This window comes from Nicrophorus vespilloides, unplaced genomic scaffold (genome assembly GCF_001412225.1).
Source record: "Nicrophorus vespilloides isolate i.1.1-1 unplaced genomic scaffold, Nicve_v1.0, whole genome shotgun sequence".
NCBI classification, from domain to species: Eukaryota; Metazoa; Arthropoda; class Insecta; order Coleoptera; family Silphidae; genus Nicrophorus; species Nicrophorus vespilloides.
The window spans coordinates 62,574-83,070 of NW_017096310.1; the positions used below are offsets into that span (position 1 = coordinate 62,574).

General features: G+C 34.7%; 2 protein-coding genes and 1 non-coding gene across 6 annotated transcripts; 2 read left to right on the top strand and 1 right to left on the bottom strand.

Moving 5' to 3' along the window:
- The first annotated feature begins 415 nt into the window (after positions 1-415).
- On the top strand, positions 416-6,990 carry LOC108556638 (transport and Golgi organization protein 1). Of its 2 annotated transcripts, XM_017912832.1 has the most exons (7): positions 416-595; positions 2,125-2,951; positions 2,982-5,143; positions 5,209-5,310; positions 5,379-5,593; positions 5,861-6,304; positions 6,454-6,990. In XM_017912832.1, exons 1-7 carry the CDS (start codon positions 487-489, stop codon positions 6,528-6,530), a joined length of 3,936 nt encoding a protein of 1,311 aa, XP_017768321.1. In that variant the 5' UTR covers positions 416-486; the 3' UTR covers positions 6,531-6,990. The 2 variants fall into 2 exon arrangements, with proteins under 2 accessions (XP_017768321.1, XP_017768320.1); XM_017912831.1 differs by having other exon boundaries at positions 2,125-5,143.
- Positions 6,991-9,675: 2,685 nt separating this feature from the next.
- Positions 9,676-18,978, top strand: LOC108556639 (xanthine dehydrogenase). Of its 3 annotated transcripts, none has more exons than XM_017912833.1 (10): positions 9,676-9,915; positions 13,255-13,312; positions 14,122-14,218; positions 14,283-16,407; positions 16,516-16,824; positions 17,232-17,569; positions 17,625-17,931; positions 17,985-18,258; positions 18,426-18,817; positions 18,874-18,978. In XM_017912833.1, exons 1-10 carry the CDS (start codon positions 9,865-9,867, stop codon positions 18,922-18,924), a joined length of 4,002 nt encoding a protein of 1,333 aa, XP_017768322.1. In that variant the 5' UTR covers positions 9,676-9,864; the 3' UTR covers positions 18,925-18,978. The 3 variants fall into 3 exon arrangements, with proteins under 3 accessions (XP_017768322.1, XP_017768324.1, XP_017768325.1); XM_017912835.1 differs by having other exon boundaries at positions 9,884-9,915; positions 14,122-14,224; positions 14,269-16,407; XM_017912836.1 differs by lacking the exons at positions 9,676-9,915; positions 13,255-13,312 and having other exon boundaries at positions 14,144-14,224.
- On the bottom strand, positions 13,798-13,869 carry Trnap-ugg. Its single transcript has one exon. It is a non-coding gene; the product is annotated as a tRNA-Pro (tRNA).
- Positions 18,979-20,497: the final 1,519 nt, after the last annotated feature.

Consider the following 20,497-nt stretch of genomic DNA (forward strand, 5'->3'; position numbering starts at 1 on the left):
ATTGTTTTATTTATTTAGTAAAATGTAGAAATTCAGAAATTAATTTTACTTGTATGCAACACTATTTACACGAAAGAGTTCTAGTATGGTATTGATGTTTAACTAACGTTAAGTTAGTACAAATGCTATTGCATAATAGGTTTTACTTTGACAGTTGTCACACAGTGTATACTCACCTTTATATTTATCATCGACAATATTATATAATAATATGATTTTATTTTACATAATTTTGCAAGAAATAATAAGTTTTAAATTGATGTTAAACTTTAACTATTAATTCAACAACAATTTGTTAACGAAATTTTAATGTTTCAAGCCAGATTATAGAGACATCTGGATTATCTTTGGAAGTATTGAAGATTGCTATGACTGCCGAGAGATGGTGCGAGGGTAAAGATAAATACAATGTGGTCATCAAATGTCAGTTGGTGCGAAACAGTGATGTGGCTTTCGTGAAAGTGGTTGTCAAAGTGCGATGCCAAAATGACCAGTTTAAAGTTAATTTATTTTGCCCTTTTCATCGTCCAAAATGCATACGAAACGCACACGGCCGTCTCGGATAAACGCCTCTGCGCTAACCCCGACTGTTCAGGTGAGAATCCCCAACAAAAAAAACATAAGATATCAAAATCGTGAATCGAATTAACCTATATTCGCACGTATTTACCTAACGTCAGAGGCCCCAAATGTATAAACAAATGCAGGTGCTTCAATACATTCCAAAGTATCATAGATTTGCAGCCAATAATTCATATGTTTTGGATGGATATCCTTTTTTTTCTTGGTTGATGACTGAATTTGCATTCACTATCACAGTTATCAGGGAAAATTGGGTCTCAATGGTTATATATAGATGTTTAAGCTGTATTAATCACAAGGAAAGGCCTGGTTTTGTATGGAAATATACATACAATTGCATGAATTGCTTAACAAAGCTGAATTCCTTATTACCATATTGCAGTTCCTTTCTATAAACCATTTTAAAATTAGATTTAGTTTACCTTCCCATGATTATTTCTAGAAACCTAAATATTTAATTTATCAATTGCTTCTTGAACTCCAGATTTGGTACTTTTGTCCTTTGTTATATTTGTACTGTTTCTTAAATATACACATGATTCAATATCACAAAGAGATTAAGAATATAATTTCTTTTCAATTTTAATACAAATATTCTTATATAATTTTTATATGAAATCGATATTTTTTTTTTGAACGTAACGTATTTCTGTGTTGAATCATTCATAAATTGCATGTAGCACGTTTTGGAGAAAGTATAATCAATTGTTTGGCACCTTGGCAACAAGTAAATAACTCGAAGGCGCCACAATCGTAGCGATCTTTGATCACGGAGTAAAAATAAACAAACATTTGTAAAGTTTGTTTTCTGTATTGATCTTTTTTTTTGGAACTTTTACATAAAATAAATGAAGAGTGATGTAATTGCTTTTTGCACTTTAATTATCTAATTTACAATAAAAATGTTTGATTTTTTTGTAAGAATCTTTTAAGATATTGCACGAATTAATAATAAATTTCGCATAACGAGTTTTTTCTTCTTTCATTTTTATCTTGTCTCGTTAAGTGCTCCAATTGTTTAGGTAAACTATGAATATTTCACGGCTGGAAAATGGGGCTACTTTGTATAGCTCCGGCACACTTTCCATTTGGCTTTAAAGTGTGCCATAAGTTATTTAAGACGTGCATGCAAGGTGCCATTAATAGGTTTATAATTTGAGGCTTTGCGCGAAACCAGGAAAAGACGAGCGAGCGATGAGACAATGACGATGGCGACGGAAAGTACTTGTAATTGGATAATTATAAGATCGAAATGTTGCATGTATTCAAACGCAATTACCATTTATTTATACAAACGCTCGTATAAAACAAACAAACGGGCAATAACGAATCGAAATAAACGCAATTTGCTTTTATTTTACTTTAAAAGCAAAGTTCAGGGTGTTATGAACCCGAAAATCATTGCAAAAGACTATTGAATGTAGATTATACCAAGTGTACCACAAGGTAGTATACTCGGGGCTAGTTAATACTGAGTTTGGTATAACAAATTTAAATAGATTGTATTTCGTGTGGTGATTAATGATATGTTATTTGTTTCAGAGATTATAGCGACGGCTAAATCGATTTTGAACTATTCCGCAATGGAGAAGGGTATGCTCTCGTTTCCGAGGAACGCGGATCTGCAGATCTACAGCAAATCTGCAGGTAAGAACATGGGAGTGTGGGGCGCCAGCTACAATGGTAAACGGGGTTACGTACCGGTGGGCCACCTCAGGGAGCAGCGCACCATTGTAAAGAATCCGCATTTCCTGGTGGACACCGAGTTCGCGGATCCGCAAGAAGTGCCTTCCCTTCAAAATGTGATTTTCGACCCCGAAGAGCTGAAGCCGTCCACGGTCGTCGACGACCAGAATATTGTCATCGACGGAACAACGATTCCCGTCAATCCAAGCGCAACTCAGATGCCTATGCCTGTCACCAATGTGCCTTCAAGTTTTTATGATTCTGCGCCGGAATCCAGTAAAGTACTCCAGACGGATATTCCGGTGATGTACGCCGCGACAGAGGCACCCGAATCTCTGGAAGCAGCGAGCAACGAGATACCAAAGGAACAAGAACAGCAAGAGCAAATTGAAAAATCGGATGAAGAGAAGAAGTCGGAGGCAGAAGTTGAAACCGTCAAAGAGGAAGACAAATTCCTGGAAGATTTTCGGGTGGAAGAGAAACCGTTGGAAGATTCCAAGATTGAAGAGAAACCAGTCGAAGATTTTAAGATGGAAGAGAAACCATTGGAAGACATCAAGATTGAAGAGGAACCAGTCGAAGATATTAAGATTGAAGAGAAACCATTGGAAGACTTCAAGATTGAAGAGAAACCAGTCGAAGACTTCAAGATTGAAGAGAAACCAGTCGAAGATTTTAAGATTGAAGAGAAACCGGCTGAAGACTTCTTGCTGGAAGAGAAACCGACGGTAGAAATCAAACCTGATGAAGTTGAAGTGAAACCTGAAGATTTTGATTTTAAATATATCACCGATAAGCCTTTAGATAATTTGGAAGATTCGAAAGTCGAGTACATCACCGAAAAACCAGTGGAAGAAATTAAATTTGAAAACGCTCTTAACACTGATGACACTTTTAATGGAACTCTAACTGATGATAACGAAGATAAGTTATCCGAGGATGACGGTAAATTGACGATGCCTGAAGCTATTGCTGAGCAAGTCAACTTACCCGAAGAGAACAATGTTAAGGATATGTCAGCAGAAAACGTAGATTTTAAGGAAGATGTCTTACTCGAAAAGCCTGCAGGTGATTATTTTAAGATGAACTTACCAGTGGAAGAAGATGTTAAGGTTGAAGGCGAAGTGGATGAAGTATTGACTGAAAACGTACTTGCTTTATCTGATGACTTAAAAGTGAATCTTGTGGCAGAAGATGATGTTACAGCGTCGTTAGAGGAAAAGTTACCTGCATCGGAAGATGTTGCGGTGGAAGAGGATGCTCCGTCTTTAACAATGAACATGCTGAACTCTGGATGGAATTATTTGAAGGAAGCGAGTTCCAATTACGGTGAAGTCAAGGATTCCGATGTAGTTGAAAATGTTGATTCTAAAGAAAGTGAATTGCCGAAAATAGAAGAACCGGATGATAACAATAACAGTTACGAAGCTGCGCAGATTGAAGATAATTCCTGGTTTTTCAGCTCTCCTAAACCTGAGGAGATCAAACCTATTGTGGATGAAGTTAAACAAGAGGAAATCAAAACTGCTGAAGATTATCAGCAGGAGGAAATTGTTGATAAACCTATAATGGAATTGGATCCAATTGAAGAAGAGGAAACCAGCGAGGAATTATTGGAAAGGGAGGAAAGCGAAAACATTAACAGTGTTGAAGAGATTGCAGAATCTACGAATGTGAAATCTCCTGTAAATGAGGAGAGTGTTGAAGAGGAGGTGCAGGGATCCTGCAACGCCAATCCATTGCTTACGCATTGCAACGTGGACGAGAAACCCGCTAAAGAGGAATCCAGTTTCTTCGATTGGGCTCGCATCGGCGATCTGATCATCACCATCACCGTGTCCGGATTGATAACTGTTATCTTCCTCTGGGGTTACATGGTTATAACCAATATGAACAAGGAAGCGCCGCTCGTCGCGAAGGTTAACAACTTGGAGAAGGCGTTGCAGGTGACCAAAGCAGAGAACCAACTGCTCACCGATAAAGTGGCCGATGGCATCAGCAGCGAAAACCAGGAGCAGCTGAACGCTAGCTACAACGCTGTAATAACGGAACTCGAAGGAAAACTAGAGGAAATCTGTGCCAACAAGAATTCGTTGGAGGAGCAGGTGGCATGTCTGGAGAAGGAATTGGAGAACTCGACGGAATTGGGATTAGAGCTTAACAAGATGATCACCGAGGTGTTGGGATCACAGAACAAGAGCGAAACGCTGTTGGACAACATCGAGCAGTTGCAGAAGCAACTGGTGGAGCAACAGATGACCATCAACACGATAAACGCAAATTTGAACGAGAAGGACACCGAGAATCACGAGCTTCAGCTGGAGCTGGAGATCAACAACAAGAAGGTGATGGATCTGCAGGCGGAGCTGGATAAAATGGTATTGAATTTGCTGAAGATCGAGGAAGAAAAGGAACAGAGCCAAAGCAAGTACGAGGCGGAGATCGTTGAATTGAAGGAAATTGGCGATAAGCTCAGGGAGAGTCACACCGCGAAGACCGGTTACCTGAATGCAGAAATAGCGAAGCTTCAGAAGAGCTTGGAAGAGACCAGGCGCAATCTGGAGCTGAAGACTAGCGAATTCGATCTGTTAAAGAAGTCGCTCAAGTCCGGCGACGATTCCAAATCGACGCTCGATTTGAACGCTTTAAAGGCGGAGATGAAACAGTTACAGAAAGAGAAGCAGCTTTTGAGCGAGCATCTGCAGAGGAATCAGGAGGCAATCAGCAGCTACGAGAAACAAATGGATAACTCGATGAAGGAGAGGCAATGCTACAAGGAGAAGTACGAGGAAGCGGATAAAGAGAAACTGGAGGCTCTCACCAAACTGGAAGTTCTGGGCAACTACTTCAAGGAAAAGGAAGCGGAAATGCAAAAGTATGCAAAACAAATATATATATTTTTAATATCATTTAAAACAATTTGTTATTTTCTTTTTTCAGGGAATTGAACAAACACGAGTCGAGATGGTCAGAGAAGCAGGGCGAGGCCGTATCAACGAGCGAACGAATTAAATTTATGCAGGAGGAATTGCAAAATTACAAGTAATTTATTAAGACTTTTATATCTACAGATCCAGTAGTTTTTGTGAATAATATGATGTTGTTTTCAGAGCGCAGAATGGTACTTTGCAGCAAGAAATCGTGTCACAGGAGGTAGACTTGAAGAGCCAGATTTCGGTGTTGGAGAAGAAGGCGCACGAGAGCTGGGTTTCTGCACGTCAAGCGGAAAGGAAGCTGGAGGAGGCCAAGCAGGAAGCGGCGCAACTGAGGAATAGGCTAACGTTGCGTGAACGGAATTTGAACAATGAGGACAAATCGCAAAACCGTAAGAGTTTTATTATTTTGAAGTTATTTATGCATAACTACTGTTATTTAATGTTTAGTGACCGAGCGTTTTTACGTCTATACATTTTAATTATTCGATAAATACGTACGCCAACTATGAACATTAAAGATAAAATTATGGCTTTTCCAATGAGCCTACTTTTAACGTAAAATCTACACCATTTTCCTGAAAGAAAATGTCAAAGTTGAACAATTAAATTCAACCTAGAAAATACATATGCAATATTGATAAATGTGTTTCCGTTAGGTTTAGGTCCGTTGGAAATGAATGGAGATCACACATTGTCGCCGATTCACATGGAGGCTCCTGCTTCGCCGCCGCTGCTCTTCGGTGGAAGGGATCTGACCACGTCGCCTCCTCTACCCGGGATGCCCCATTTCCTGCCACCCCCACCCGGTGTACCATTTCCACCAATGCCAGGCGTTCCTCCTTTCATGCCACCTCCTCCAAACATGTTCCCTGGCGACCATCGCCCACCTCCTCTAGGCAGAATGTCTTCTCCACCAATCAATAGCCGATATTCCCCGGATTCCAGAGCCTACTCTCCTTACGATAGGCACACCCCATCACCACCAGACAGCTACTACAGTCCGCCACATCGGAGCTACAGCCCTTACAACGGCAGAGACGAAAGGGATAGACGAGACTACAAGAAAACTGGCAATAGGAATAGCTTTAGAAACCACAAAGGTAATGTAATTTTCAAAACACTATACTATTTACATTTTTCTTTCACCATCCTTCAACTTGTTAAACTTATGCATCCATAGATGCAGATATGTATGGTTTGCAGTTATTTAATACAGTATTAATATGTTATTCTTAATGTTAAATTTCAGGTGGAATAAGTTCAGGAAACTCGGCCAACTCCAACGAGTCCTTAGAAAACATCAATAGAAACCATTCAAAAGTTTAGCGTCACGTCTCGTGCTGCCTCCACTACAACAGATCCATAACAATTCCCGGATAATATATTTCAGAGAGAAATGAAAACGACGATGATACAAATATAGATAAAGAAAGTAATCAAATCCTAGTCAAATGTATTTGCGAATATATTTGCGAACAAGAAAAATGCGAAAAACCTCAAGAAGCTCTTATTTGCAAAGAAGAATGGGCCTGAAATAAAAAACAAAAGAAAAGAATATAAGGGAGCGACGCGACCTCCCTTTCATTTTATTTTTATATATAAAGAAAATGGAAATAATCAGAAGCAAGCGAAAAAAAATAATTATAATGATTTTAAATGCATTTTTTTTTGTTTTTTGTTGTTCTCGTTCCGTTATCTTCCTTGTTTTAAGAGTATTCCGTTGTGTAAATAGTAGATATTTAGATTTACCAATTCTCTTATAATTTGTCTTCTTTATTATTTTTTTTTTGTTTCGGTTGAAACTTGTATGTGATACTAGTTTCGTTTGATCGTTGCCAACAGAAAATTGAACTAAAGATTTAAGCGCTAAAAATGTATATATATACGTGCATAATAATTCGAGGTAAACAGCAAAAGTAAAGAAAATGAGAACGTTGTGATGTATTCCGTAAAGAATCCTATATATTTTTAATTTTTCGTTTTTACTTTTCTTTCTTCCCACACATATGTTATGATTATATGTTTTTTTTTCTACTTGTGTCTTCTAATGATTGAAAAAAAAATTGTACAGAACATAGCAAATAAATTGTATAGTATTAAATTCAATCTTTTCCTTTCTAGTTTTTATTATCCCAAAATAATTTTGTATACAGTGGAACGAGTTTAATCCGTTACAAAATTTTCGGATTTTTACTCTTACAGTGAAACATATTCAAAAATACACATATTATGTGTACAAAAGTTTTGAAAATGTTGTAGCAGGCGCGCAATCCGGGATTTCTCTTCTTATCGTCACTCGTTATGCGAAACGTCGCTCGTTAAGCGAGTCGTTTTTCTTACAATTCACTTTGTTCGTTAAGCGAGGTTCCACTGTATTCTAATTCATGCATTTGACAAGTGATGATAACTCTTGACAAGTATTTATGTCATATGTAGCAACTTATATATAGTTATTTGATTACCATAGTAATTTGCAATTGTTTTTTTTTATTATGACGTTAATTCAAAATTTTCAGTTAATGACAAAATCAGTCAATATTTCTATTATTATGAATGAAAATTATTATATTTATATATATAATTCACTTTGTTTTTTATCTTTTTTATAAATATAAAGAGATTTATATCAATTATTGATATAAATCACTTTGACCCTATTTCTACCCCTTTTCGGGTTTATCGGCCCCAACAATTTTTTTTGTTGGTTTTTGGAACTTGAACCAACGACCTTTCGTATAAGATTTTCGTGATGCAGTATAATTAACCTATATAAAACGCTTTGAGAAGTTCAAATGATTTACTGTCAAATTTATGATATACTTATATAATCACTTATATTTAACACTTTTGTTTATTTGTACTTATCACAGCGATTATTTGTCTAATAAGCAAGATTCAATTTAAATAATAAACATTACTGTTTTATTTAGAAACGTGTTATAATTTTAATGAACCTGAAACATTTTGATTGCAATTTTTGTGATTAAAACGAAACAAAAACGTACGACTTTGATAATTGAGACATTTAATTTCATAAAAATATCTAATTGTGATTTGAATAAATATTTTTTTAATTTATAAATACAAAATTATTACTATTTGAATTGTTATAAAATCTAATAATACCAAATTATCAAGTATACAAATAGAAACTGACTATATTTTTTTATCAAAATCATGGATTTATGATCTTGATTTGCAAACTGACTGTAAAATTTATAATTAGAATAATTTAAAGTTTTAATTTCTCTGATATATTTAAACTTTATTTACCAAATTTGCGGTCATTGTTGTAATGTGCAAATACACGAATTTCGAGGAAATTATCGATTCACAATGTTTGCTTTTGATAAGAAATTTTCGTATCTGCAAAATTAAATAAATTTGTGAACACAAGCATTTGAATTCGATTAGATGTAGATTACATTGCCTTCCGAATTTAAACGTTTCTTTTAAGAACATTTCTATACATTTCAATTGTATAATATACAGGTCATTTTCTATGTTAGAATTCAATAAAATTACACATTATCTATGTTTCATTCAATATTTGTCGAGATAAAAAAGTATAAGTTATCTTGATTTACAGATTACAGGTCATTGAGAATGGAATTCCTGTATTTATACACATATTTATTTGTTCTTAAGAAGCCTTTTCTTAAGCGATAATAAAATCTGAAAAAAAGTTACATAACTTTCGAGATTTTGAGAAAAAATATAAACTTTTTGATTTATTAAGGAAAAAGTACTAAAATCTTTATCAAATTGTGTTTTTAATAAATTTTCGCAAAAAATTTAGGAAATTTCAGTAATTTTCAGAAACTTTCATCAATTAAAATACGATAATAAAATCTGAAAACAAGTTACATAACATTCAAGATATTAAGTAAAAAATATAAACTTTTTGAGTTATCTCTATAAAATTTTTAAAGTTTTTAATAAATTTTCGCTAAAAATTGAGAAAATTTCAGTAGCAGTTTCCAGTTTAAGATTGTTGTACAATTATGTAATTCGCATCCGTGTCCATCCTAATGGACAGCTTGTAGAAGATAAACGGATGATAGCACAAACTTGCCAATTGGCTTGTTGGAAAGACGAGACTTTCATCTTTAATTTGAGTATTCGATGATATAATTATCCTGCATCGTTATCGAGTAATTAAATAAAAAGTTAAAGACACGCAATTAAATTAAGAGAATTGATATGTTACGGTCAGAAACTAACGTAACAGTACTTGAATTAGAAGATACGCAATTGTAGACTCTTCCTTATGTAAAACAAATGATCAAATATGATTTTTTCAGATTTTTACAGAAAATGTGCGCATTTGTGGCATTGATATTATTTTTTCTAAATAATGACACTTTTATGTGCGTCAGTTATCACATTATACTTCTTGCGGAATGGGGTAATTGCACTGAGGACATGCAAGCTGCAAAGGTCAACCGAGATAACTGATTCGTGTTGCGTTCGAGTTTTGTAGTATGTTGCAAGTTCGATTCAGTTCAGTTTCGCTTCGGTTTCCGTTGAGGATTTACGTCCTCCACCTCCACCAATTCATATCCAACAACAACAACAAAAAAAAAGTGTCATAAATATAAAGTCATCATCGTTACAAAGTTTCAAGAAGATTATCCAACAAAATTGTGAAATATAGAAGATGATTCCAACGGAGGAATCGACGCTCGTCTTCTTCGTCAACGGAAAAAAGGTACACAATTTACTAACGAACTGATAAATAAACTTTTCTATCTATTTATTAACTCGTGTATGAATTACATTTATGTAAATTAATTTAAAAAAAAAACGCTGACATTGAATTTATTCATATAAACATGATTACAAAAAATGATTTCTCAACTCTTTAAATATTTACAATTACAAAAATTTGAAATCTTGCAAATATTCAAAGATTGAAATAAAATAATAAAGATGCATTAATTTTATTGCTTCGAATAAAAAGTAATAATATTTTTGTCCCATTCACTTTTCTAGAAATGAATTGAATATTTATGATATGTATTGTAATTTGTTTAGTAAATTGAATTCATAAAAATAAACCTTTATAAATTTACTTTCACTAGATTAATAATATATTTCAGAAAAAGAATTGTTGTTGTATCATTCATAAATAATCGTCCTGTTCATCCTAATCACCTTTCCAAATTATAACAGTTATAAACATTGCTTAACTTTTCAAACTTAAATGCTAATTCACGCTTGAAATTTTTTGATTATTTCTTGTATAAAAAGTAAAGAAACATTAATTTTCTTAACTTGTATTTTTTGTTACTATAAAGAATGTTTACTTTTTGATACGTTAATGTTTACTTTTTATATACTTGATTTATTACTACGCAATACACTATTAATTTATTTAAATTGTGGAGTTGATTGAGCAATCTCTAGAAAACAAGTTTAGAAAGGTTGTTTAGAATATTTGAGAAAAAATAATTGACATAGTTTATTAAATATTGGAAGGACGCATTGATAAATTGAAACCATGGATAACTTGAAAATTTGTAAATAAAATTTTTGTTTTAATTTTGTAACAATTGAGACAAGTGAACTTTTTACTGATTTTTTTTTGCATATATTGTTTGTATTAGATTAGTTTTTGATTAAATCAAGTTTAAATAAGGAAATACTTGTAAATTAGTAGTAGACATAGTTTATTTCGTATTGGAAACAGACATTGAGAAATTGAAACCATGGATAACTTGAAAATTACCATATGAAAATTTTGTTTCAATTTTGAAACAAAAGTGACAAGTGAAAATATTATATAACAAAAAAAAAATGTATAAAATATTCCATTAGATTAGTAGTAGACATAGTTTATTTCGTATTGGAAACAGACATTGATAAATTGAAACCATGGTAACTTGAAAATTAGCATATGAAAATTTTGTTTTAATTTTGAAACAAACGTGTCAAGAGACAATTTTATCTTTTTTTTGTATATATTGTTCGTATTAGATTAGTTTGTGATTAAATCAAGTTTAAAAAAGGAAATACTTGTAAATTAATAGTAGACATAGCTTATTTCTTATTGGAAACAGACATTGTTAAATCGAAACCATAGATAACTTGACAAGTGAAAATTTTATCTTATTTTTTTGTATATATTGTTCGTATCAGATTAGTTTGTGATTAAATCAAGTTTTAGTAATTAAATAAGGAAAATACTTGTAGATTAGTAGTAGACATAGTGTTGTGTCCAACCATTATTATTGTAATTGTTATTGTTAATATAGTGTATTAATGAACTACAGACATCCAAGGCGACTCTTAGTCGCATTATTATATAAACATATAAATCAGCATAATAGAACCTCTACCGTGATCCCAGTTCGATACACTTTAATGTAAACAAAGGGGACCAAGCGTAAACATTCCTATCAATACTCCTATACCTTTACTCCGAATTCAAGTACTTATTATAAACACATAATGATTGTTACACGTACAATCGTAATCAATCATCTTTTTCATATAAACAAATGCATAGGATTTTGTCCCGGTCTTATAATAAACAAATCCACCAAGGCAGAATCCCCTGTTAACGCTTAATCATGAATATATACAAGCCCTACTCCCACCTCGTATTAAAAAGAATTAACTTTGTAAGTAATAAGTATTTAGATAGAGTCTCAGTAAAACCTTTAAAGACTAATAAAGTCTCAGCAGAACCTTCGAGGACAAGCATAATCTCATAAAAACCTAAAGACGAGCATAGTTTCAGTAAAACCTTAATATGACGAGCATAGTCTCATAAAAACCTAAGATGAGCATAGTCTTAGTCAACCTATCAAAGTATCTACGTTGTCTTGAAAAAGCACCCCAAGAGTACCAACTATTATTATAAACTTTTTTAAACCCAAACGACAAAAGTTTATTTCGCATAGGAAAGATTAATTGATTGAAACCATGGTTAACTTGAAAATTACCATATCAAAATTTTGTTTCAATTTTGCAACAAAAGTGACAAGTGACAATTTTATGTTTTTTTCGTATTGTATTAGATTAGTTTGTGATTAAATCAAGTTTAAATAAGGAAACTACTTGTATATTAGTATTAGACATAGTTTATTTCGTATTGAAAAGTCACATTGATAAATCGAAACCATGGATAACTTGAAAATTAGCATATGAAAACTTTGTTTCAATTTTGCAACAAAAGTGACAAGTGAAAATTTTATCTTTTTTTGTATATATTATTTGTATTAGATTAGTTTGTGATTAAAATAAGTTTGAATAAGGAAACTACTTGTAAAAAGACACTTTGATAAATTGAAACAATGGATAACTTGAAAATTTGCATATTAAAACTTTGTTTCAATTTTGCAACAAAAGTGACAAGTGACAATTTAATATAAAAAAAATTGTATATAATATTCTACTAGATTAATATGTGATTAAATCAAATTTAAATAAGGAAACTACTTGTAGATTAGTATTAGACATAGTTTATTTCGTATTGGAAAGACACATTGATAAATGAAACCATGGAAAACTTGAAAATTACCATATGAAAATTTTGTTTCAATTTTGCAACAAAAGTAACAAGTGAAAATTTTATCTTTTTTGTATATATTATTCGTATTAGATTAGTTTGTGATTAAAACAAGTTTGAATAAGAACACTACTTGTAAAAAGACACTTTGATAAGTTGAAACCATGGATAACTTGAAAATTTGCATATGAAAATTTTGTTTCAATTTTGCAACAAAAGTGACAAGTAAATTAGTAGTAGACAGTTTATTGAAACCATGGATAAATTGAAAATTTGGTTATACAAATTTTGTTTCAATTTTGCAACAAAAGTGACAAGTAAAAACTTGTCACTTTTTCAGAATTGCCAGATTTTTGTTAGTGTATATATTATACGTATTAGATTAATTTGTGATTAAATCAAATTTAAACAAAGAAAATACTTGTAGATTATAACTATTTTTAATACAATTTCAATCACAATTATATTAATCTATAAATATTTGTAAATCAATCTAAAAATAAGATTCCGTTGATAATTTGTATTTTTTTTCAGGTTTCGGACAATCAGGTGAATCCAGAATGGACGCTGCTCGAATACTTACGTAAAAAGCGTATCCTTTTAAACAATGCAATAAGTCTTATGTAAGCAAAGTGTTGCATCCAATTTATTTATGACATAACAAATACAACGTAATAAGATTACTTGTGTATTTTCAAAAAGAACAGTTAGAAAACTCCTAAATTATCCACTGTTATCAAAATTTAACATGCACACGTGGCAATTATTTATGTTCTTACTGTGAAATTTGTCAAATCACTGTGCGATTTGCAACGAGCACAAACAGACGTAGCTAATTTTTGAACTGCAATTCAGATGCAAAGTGCATGTAAAATTTATGTTTGCTTTGTATTTACACAATATTTGCTTGCTGCAATTTTCTAATGTTAAGGATTATAACGATTATTTAAATTACAAAAACGTGCGTGCTAAAAGTTAATAATTGAATGTTTCAATGATCTTTGTTGAAATAGGTAATAATTGTACCTTAATGATACAATAAATTAATTTTGTAAGGATATTAACAAAAAAAAACTTGGGCTCAACCGGGATTTGAACCCGGGACCTCTCGCACCCAAAGCGAGAATCATACCCCTAGACCATTGAGCCGACATATAAACTTAAGCGAAAATAAAAGTCTCCGAAAATTTGCTTAAAACTAAGAAATTGAGTAAAAACTACCCTTAAAACATTTCTAATTGAAGTTGTATAAAGGTGTAACAAACCAAATTATTAGTATACAGCGATTTTTCATGATTTTACATTATTGTTGCAAGTTTGAAATCATTTGGGTTAAAAACTATTACTATTTGCCAAGTACCTTCAGATAAGTTTGTTTTTTTTCCTAAACGATTGTATTAGTTCGATTATGTGGGACGAAGTTAGGTTGCGGGGAAGGAGGTTGCGGTGCCTGCACGGTGATGGTCTCCAAGTACGACAGAGAAAATCGGAAAGTCAAGTAAATGTGCGAAGATTGTGAAAGAAGTAAAAGAAACACTAACGTTTTAGATTTCTGCTTGCAGCCATTTACCGGTTAACGCCTGTTTGGCACCAGTATGTTCCATGCATGGACTGGCTGTTACTACTGTAGAAGGTATAGGTTCGACGAAGAAACGTCTTCATCCGGTGCAAGAGAGGATAGCCAAAGCTCACGGTTCCCAATGCGGATTCTGCACTCCGGGCATCGTCATGTCCATGTACACTTTACTCAGAAACATGCCGAAACCTTCAATGAAAGATCTCGAGGTTGCCTTCCAAGGTAATCTGTGCAGATGTACAGGTTACAGACCTATCATTGAAGGCTACAAAACCTTCACGGAAGATTGGGAACTGATGCAGCAGAATGGGCAGATGACCAATGGTAATGGATGTCCCATGGGCGAGGAATGCTGCAAGAAGAAGAAGCAGAAGGATCCGGAAGAAGTCCTTTTTGAAACTTCAGAATTCACTCCGATGGATCCAAGCCAGGAGCCGATTTTTCCACCGGAATTGAAGGAATCCAACGCGCTCGACTTGCAAACCCTTTACTTCAAGAACGAAAACGTCATCTGGTTCCGTCCGACGCATATTAAGGATCTTCTGGAGCTTAAACACTCTCATCCAGACGCGAAAATCATCGTTGGAAACACCGAGGTCGGAGTCGAAGTTAAATTCAAGCACTTCTTTTATCCAACGTTGATCAATCCAACTTCAATACCCGAAATGGTTGACTTTGAAGTAACATCTGAAGGAGTCACCTTAGGAGCTTCGTTGACGCTGCAACAAATGGAAATTAATTTAAGGCAACTGATAAGACATGAGGTTAAGCACAAAACGCGCATCTTTCAAGCAATCGTTGAGATGCTCCATTGGTTTGCTGGTAAGCAAATTCGAAGCGTCGCCGCAATCGGTGGTAACATCATGACTGGAAGTCCCATATCGGATTTAAACCCAATCTTTATGGCAGCCAAAATCGGTTTGAATTTGCAAAGCAAAAGTAGTAAACGGACGGTGAAGATGGATGAGCATTTCTTCACCGGTTACAGAAGAAACATAGTTGATCCAACCGAAATCCTCGTGTCAATAAACATACCATTCACTAAACCGTCTCAATTTTTTTACGCGTACAAACAAGCTAGGAGAAGAGATGATGATATAGCTATTGTTAACTCAGCTATTAATGTTTCTTTTGATGATAACCAACTAATTGAGAACATCGATTTGGCTTTCGGTGGGATGGCTCCAACTACGGTTTTAGCTTTGAAGACTAGTAAACACTTGAGAGGTCTTCCTTGGAATGAGGAGACTTTGGAGAAAGCTTACGGATTCCTGATGGAAGACTTACCGCTGCCGCCATCCGCTCCAGGTGGTATGATTCAATACCGTAGAGCTCTTCCTCTGAGCTTCTTCTTCCGTAGTTATTTGAGGATAACTCAAGATTTGTATGGGGCGGTTGTAGATCGAAGAGACTTGAGCGCTTTGCAAGGTTTCCATTATACCGTCCCAAAAAGTTCCCAATATTTCCAAGTGGTTCCAGAGACGCAGCAGAAGACGGACACTGTTGGAAGACCAATTCCTCACCTTTCCGCCTACAAGCAAGCCGCCGGTGAAGCTATTTACTGCGACGACATCCCTTACTTTGAGAACGAACTCTACTTGGCCTTCGTTTACAGCACGAAAGCGCACGCTAACGTCCTCAGCATCGATCCTAGCGAAGCTCTAGCTATGACTGGTGTCGCCGGCTTCATTTCAGCTAAAGATTTGAAATACAACCAGGTAGGTCCGGTGATGCACGATGAGGAGATATTCATTAGCAAAACCGTGACCAGTCAAGGACAGTTCATCGGTGCTATTGTTGCGGAAGATCAGACAACGGCGCAAAGAGCTGCAAGGAAAGTTAAAGTGGAGTATAAAGAATTGGATCCAATTATCGTTACCATCGAAGATGCCATCAAACATAAATCGTTTTTCTCGGGAGTCGATCGTAAGGTTGCCAATGGCGACGTCGACGAGGCTTTAAGGAACGCTCCTCACATCATCGAAGGTGATTGCAGGATCGGTTACCAGGAGCATTTCTACTTGGAAACGCAATGCACTGTTGCTGTTCCGAAGAAAGAGGACGATGAATTCGAGATTTACTGCTCCACTCAGAATCCTTCTGAAGTTACGGTGAGAGACACGATTAATTAACAATTAACATAAAGCTTGAGATGACAATTTTACTCTGTCATTAATTACATAATCTCCATGACTACCATAGCTTTCTTATTTTTGTAGACGGAGGTTGCTCGAATTCTGGGCGTTCATCAAAACAGAATAGTAACAAAAGTGAAACGGTTAGGTGGTGGTTTCGGAGGGAAAGAATCGAGGGCTGCCATGATTGCAGTCCCAGCAGCTGTCGCCGCTTCCATTTACAATCGACCAGTAAGAATTATGTTGGATCGTGATGAAGACATGATGATCTCAGGCGGAAGACATCCATTCCTCTTCAAGTACAAAGTCGGTTTCGACGATGATGGAAGATTACTTGGATGCGACATGGACATCTACAACAACGCAGGATACTCTAGAGATCTATCAATAGCTGTAAGTATTCATTGTCAATCATTTCATTGTCTAAATAAGATTACTACTTTTGTATATTTTGAATTGGTCCGAACTAGTTCATTTCTACTTATCAATTAGATTAGAATCTATTTATTAAACTTTTAGGTCAATTGGCATTAGTTCCTGAAGTTTCAATAAAAGTTTCTTATCATCTAAATGACAGGTTTTATCGAAAAAGAAGGAAAGGAATTTCGCTGACCTCACAAATTGAGAGAAATTACAAAAAAAAATCTAATTGTAATTTTTGATAATCTTATCGAATAATTTCAGGCACTCATCTTGAATGTAGATATTATAAAATCTTTGATAACATTGAAATTTGAAGTAGTTTTGATATTACCGGTAATTAACATGATTTAACTCTTTCATTTGCATATTTTTGATAGGTGATGGAACGTGCTCTGTTGCACTTCGAAAACTCTTACAAAATCCCGAATGCCAGAGCTGTTGGTTACGTGTGCAAGACGAATTTACCGTCGAACACTGCCTTCAGGGGTTTCGGAGGACCGCAGGCGATGTTCGTCGCTGAAACCATCCTCAGAGAGGTTGCTGAGTATCTAATGAAGGATGTTGTAGAAGTGGGTAGATTGAATTTGTATGCTGAGAACGATGTTACGCCGTCCAGACAAACCTTGACCAATTGCACGTTGAGCAGGTGTTGGGATGAATGTATACAGAGCTCGGATTACGCCAGAAGAAAACGGATCATAGATGAGTACAATAAGTATGCAAAACTTATAGATTTTTGTGAGAGTTAGGTGACTGAACTTTGGTTTCAGGGAAAACCGGTGGAAGAAACGTGGTATATCAGTCGTACCCACCAAATTTGGAATAGCCTTCACTCTTCCATTCCTGAACCAAGGTGGAGCTTTGGTGTTGATCTACCGGGATGGCTCTGTCTTGATCAGCCACGGAGGAACGGAGATGGGACAAGGGTTGCATACAAAGATGATCCAGGTTGCGAGTAAAGCTCTTGGTATTCCCATCTCGATGATCCACATCGTCGAAACGGCCACAGATAAAGTACCTAATACTTCTCCTACCGCAGCCAGCGCCAGCTCGGATCTGAATGGAATGGCTATTCTGGTAATCTTGATTAAAAATACAATATCTTCGCGAATTTACCACCCTTTTTGCAGGACGCTTGCAATACCATCAATGAAAGATTGAAGGTGATTAAGTCGAATAATCCCAATGGGACGTGGGAGGAGTGGATCAACGCTGCGTACTTCGAAAGGATCAGCTTATCAGCGACGGGTTTCTACAAGACTCCTGGTCTTGGTTACAGCTGGGAAACGAATTCCGGAAACGCCTTCAATTATTATACTTGCGGAGTATCCATTACGGAAGTCGAAGTGGATTGCTTGACTGGAGATCATCAGGTCTTAAGAACTGACATTGTCATGGACTTAGGTAAATATCGTCAATAGTAACCAAGTAGTTACAATTGTTATAGTTGACAACTTGAATGTATGTATTTTGTTACCATAACAATGTTGAAACATGACCATGTTGCTTTTGAAGCAACTAGATATGTTTCATCTATGTATTAATTATATATTATATTAAATTAATTCTAGGTGATAGTTTAAATCCTGCAATTGATGTTGGACAAATCGAGGGTGGATTCATGCAGGGTTACGGATTATTCGTCATGGAGGAGATGATGTACTCTCCAACTGGAACGATATTCACGAGAGGTCCGGGCGCCTACAAGATCCCCGGTTTCGGAGATATTCCTTCCGAATTCAACGTATCTTTGCTGAAAGGAGCATCGAATCCCAGGGCCGTGTATTCTTCGAAGGCTGTAGGAGAACCACCCCTGTTTCTCGCATGTTCGGCCCTTTTCGCCATTCGGGAAGCGGTAAAATCTGCAAGGATCGACGCCGGTCTTGAGGGACCCTTCAAGTTGGACGCACCTGCGACAGCTGCAAAGATTAGAATGGGATGCCAGGACCAAATCACAGCGAAGGTATAGCACATTTGTACAAGAGATTTACCTCTTCTGATCTCATTCATTTTTTTCAGCTCGACGTACCCAAACCCGGTAGCTTCGTGCCTTGGAACGTAACGGCATAATCAAATAATTATAAATTAACATACTCCTAAAAACAATGTAAAAAATCTCATATAACTAACAATATAAGAAAATATACTATTTTAATTAGATTTCTATTTTTATTTCATATTAAACCTATGTATTATAATAATTATCAAAAGAAATAATCAGAACTTATCACGAAATAAAAATGCAATAATTGTACAGAAAACAAGAAAAAATAAATATTTCAACACAAGGATAATTCTAATTATTCATAACTAATGCAAAGTACTATAGATCATAAGACTTTACAACTAAAAAGTAATATTTGTTAACATAAAGTTGATTGGATAATAAATAATTCAAGAACATTTGAAATATTCTCTTTAAAATTTTTAAATAAAAAAAGAACCTAATGTTTCTTTATAAAAATCAAAATTCAAATTTGTTGTTTTTATAAACTACAACAAATGGACAACAGATACTCTACCGTAGTCTAAACAAATATAATAAATTATATGAACTACTAATATTTGAGTTATGTAACTAAACATACATGGAATTTTAAAAATAATACATCAAAAGTTTGAATATTCGCATTGGGTCTATATCGCAAGCCCGACAACCGAAAGACCGTCTATTGAAATCCCGACGTTCAAAATCCCGACTGTATTAATATCCCGACTACCATAATCCCGACAATCAAAAACCCGACTACCATAAAAATGTTATTGTAGAAATTTATAATAATAAAAGACACTGTCGGGATTTTGATACAGTCGGGATTTCGAACGTCGGGATTTCGAACGGCGGGATTTCGATACAGTGGGGATTTCGAACGTCGGGATTTCGGTTATTGGGCTTGCGATTGCCACCGATTCGCATTATACTATTTAGAAGAGTACCAAAATGCTTCATATTAAAACCCCTATCCAATCCAACACCATCACTCCTCTCCTACATAAACAATTGATAAGGCCCTAGTGGTGTAATATATTTCTTAATGCATTTTAGATAAAATAAACGGTTTTTCGCACGCAAATTTTCCTTCTAATATAGAAATAATATAGAAATCTCCGATGCAAACCTAAAAGAAGAGAGATTTGTAATAAGATAAATGTTTGTGCCCTTGCAAATTGTAAAAGGATCAATAATTATGTATGTAAATAAAGTTATTTTTGAATTTGAATGTTTGCTTCATATTAATAGAAATGATTGGTCGCCTGTATCACGAAAATCTGATACGAAAGGTCGTTGGTTCGATTCCCAAAAACCAACATAATTTGTGGTACAGACACCAGAGGTAGCGCCGAAAGAGATATATATCAATAAATAAATTGATATAAATCTCTTTATTTAAAAAAATAGTAATGTTGTATTTAACTTCTATATTATAGATACTTCAATATGATTTTCTAAAGCACATTTTTATAGGGATAACGTCTTATATAACGCAAAAAAATAAAATAATATATAGTCCAGGGGTCGGGGAACTTTTTTAACCATTACCCCAAAATATTATTGCGTAAGTCGATATAACCCCCCTCATTCTGAAAAGGAAACAATTAATGTCAATTTTAAATAAATATTATTATTGAATTAATTTACATT